This window comes from Gadus morhua, chromosome 22, assembly GCF_902167405.1.
Source record: "Gadus morhua chromosome 22, gadMor3.0, whole genome shotgun sequence".
Taxonomy (NCBI): domain Eukaryota; kingdom Metazoa; phylum Chordata; class Actinopteri; order Gadiformes; family Gadidae; genus Gadus; species Gadus morhua.
In genome coordinates this window covers 19,988,220-19,991,021 of record NC_044069.1, presented here as the reverse complement: position 1 = coordinate 19,991,021, position 2,802 = coordinate 19,988,220, and the positions used below count along the sequence as shown (strand labels likewise).

The 2,802-nt window shown below is 50.3% G+C and overlaps 1 protein-coding gene across 1 annotated transcript in view; it reads right to left on the bottom strand.

Annotated features, from left to right (window-relative positions):
* kcnk9 (potassium channel, subfamily K, member 9) overlaps positions 1 to 2,802 on the bottom strand; it is a 26,977-nt gene extending 24,175 nt beyond the window's left edge. The window contains exons 1-2 of the mRNA XM_030347745.1: positions 2,747 to 2,802; positions 1,860 to 2,413 (exon numbers count right to left, since the gene is read on the bottom strand). Coding sequence (XP_030203605.1) covers positions 1,860 to 2,413; positions 2,747 to 2,802 — 610 coding nt within the window. The remainder of the gene's footprint in view (positions 1 to 1,859; positions 2,414 to 2,746) is intronic.

Below are 2,802 nucleotides of genomic sequence, written 5' to 3'. Positions count from 1 at the left end.
CTTGAGCATCAACAACAGCATGATGCTTGTAGCCGTACACACAACAAGGTAGAAAGGCCCACTGTAACCCAGCCAGTCATGGGCTGCTCGGACGTTGATGTGAGGAGTGAACACACACACACACACACTGTAAATACACAACATCAGTGCTACAGTGGTGTCATCTACTTCAACAAATAAATTGAACGTGAGCACAGTAGTTGCCTGTTATAGTCATTCTATAACAGTTATAGTTTTCCTAATAGGCCATATTCCAACTGTTGCTTAGTTATTCTCTCTCTGACTCTCTGACTCTCTCTCTCTCTCTCTCTCTCTCTCTCTCTCTCTCTCTCTCTCTCTCTCTCTCTCTCTCTCTCTCTCTCTCTCTCTCTCTCTCTCTCTCTCTCTCTCTCTCTCTCTCTCCCCCCTCTCTCTCTCACATGATATTTCCAACTGACTCTACTCAATGCTCTTTTATGCACAGTACCGTTGGGTTTTTGTTGTGCTGTGTTCTGTGTGTGTGTGTGTGTGTGTGTGTGTGTGTGTGTGTGTGTGTGTGTGTGTGTGTGTGTGTGTGTGTGTGTGTGTGTGTGTGTGTGTGTGTGTGTGTGAATTTTTGTTGTGCTGTTTGTGTATGTCTGTGTGTGTTTTTGTATGTGTGTGTGTGTGTGTGTGTGTGTGTGTGTGTGTGTGTGTGTGTGTGTGTGTGTGTGTGTGTGTGTGTGTGTGTGTGTGTGTGTGTGTGCGCGCGCGCAAACACCTGTGTTCATACATTGACACATGAAACGCACGCAAATCTCCACAGCTTGAGAGGAGCTGTCCTTTCAGCACCACGCGGCGACTCAGAACCGAGGAACACACCACGGGCCGTCACTTTGAAGCCACCGCTTCTGCGATGGAAATATCACACCGTAAAATGATTATCAGGAGACCCACGTTGAGTGTATCTAGTATCCCTTAAATCCTGGCCACTACGATTCTAAATCAATCAGTAGCAATTGTTCCGCACTGTGTCCTTGCTTCAACCTTTTAAAGGTCGGGAGGCTTGTTATCTTGTTAAAAGTAATATATATTTCACAAAATAATTTGCAGGTGGTTGCATTACCAGGTCCAGAAGTTACTTATTTTTAATATATATATATATATATATATATATATATATATATATATATATATATATATATATATATATATATATATATATATATATATATATATATATATATATATATATATATATATTCAATATGCTTCTTGCAATATTGACTTGAGTTGCGACGGCTCTGCATGCTCCACTCATGGTCCCGCGTGCAGAGCGCCGGGGCGCAGGGCCTCCAACACTCCGCCTCATCCAACGGGATTACGCAAGCCTCACAGTGGAAGTTGGAAGTGTAGGCGTGCATAAGCAGATGTTCTCCGGTCACGTTTCAACACAACAGTCAAAGACCAAGCAGGGAAACAACAAAGAATAATATGACGATTTCTTCTTTTTTTGTTCTCAGGGTAAGGCCACTTGTTGGATCCAAAAACGGGTCATATATCCCAGTTAGGCTTCGTCTAGAACAACATGCACCTTGCTTGCTCCTCAGAAGTACACCATCAACCCGCTCCTGGTTTATTATTGCACTAACAGCTGGCGCTATAATAAACTCTGCCCCTCCATAGGGGCCTGAGCTGCTGCTGCAGCAACACGTTGTTGGGTAACTTTGCCCCGGCTCTTGTTCCGTTTGGCACTCAGTGAGCATGAAACACAACACCACACAGTAACACACGCTTACTGCACTGGCTTGACCTTAACCCCCCCCCCCCCACCCCCCCCACCCCCCCCCCCCCCCCCCCCCCCCCCCCCCCCCCTTGACATGATCCCCTGAGGGACTCACCTATCGTGGTGATCACCGTGATCGCGAAGTAAAAGGAGCCGGCGAACTTCCACTGCACCCCGGCGCGGTGCGGTTCTGCCTCCATGATGATGGTCTCCAGCTGGCGGTAATCCTCGTCGCTGATATTGTACTTGCCCTGGAGCCGCTTCTCCTCCGCCTCCAGTTGCTCCTTCTCCCGCATCTCGTACTCGGACTCCAGGGCGTCGAACACCGCGGCGCCCACCAGCAGGTAGGTGAACGTGCAGACGATCAGGGACAACGTCCGCACGTTCTGCCGCTTCATGGCCACCGGGAACCGGCGAGTGAGAGGCGCATGTCCCCTCAGCTCTCCCGGGAAGCGGACGCAGCAGTCGGGGAAACGTCGGCGGCGTCTGGAGGTGCACACGCAGGCTGCTTCTGCCGCTGGTGATGGTGGTGGTTGTGCGTACTTCTCTTGGTGCTGGAGGAGACGGTGATGGTGGTGTGTCTGGAGTCTGGTGTGGTGGTCGAGGTAGTAGCAGCAGGGGTCTGGGTGCTCCGGATTCGGGGACAGACACAACAGGCTGCTGGAGCGTCTGGACCACGAGCCCTGCAGAAGAGAGACCCTGCGCACAACCTGCCCAAACCAAGTCCCCCCTGCGCGAAGTGCCATCAACAAGAGGTTCCCTCGGTCCCCGTTCCCTCGGTGGTTAGCCGCCTTCCAGTGCCCAGGAATGATTGACCAAAAGCTGGGGATAAAAAATGAGATCCAGCTTCTGTTATGGTTTAGTTGGATGCACGTGCTCTGCAATTTATTTGCGTGTCAGGTGCAACGAAGCCGTGGATGGGAAGGAAAAGACCCTCCGAGTGGAAAAGACCCTCCGAGCGGAAAAGCGTTTCTCCGCGCGTGTCCCAGTCTCAAGTTTCACAAGACCCTGTTGAATATATCCGAGAGGTCCGGCTGGTCGTGCTGCATGGCATCCAT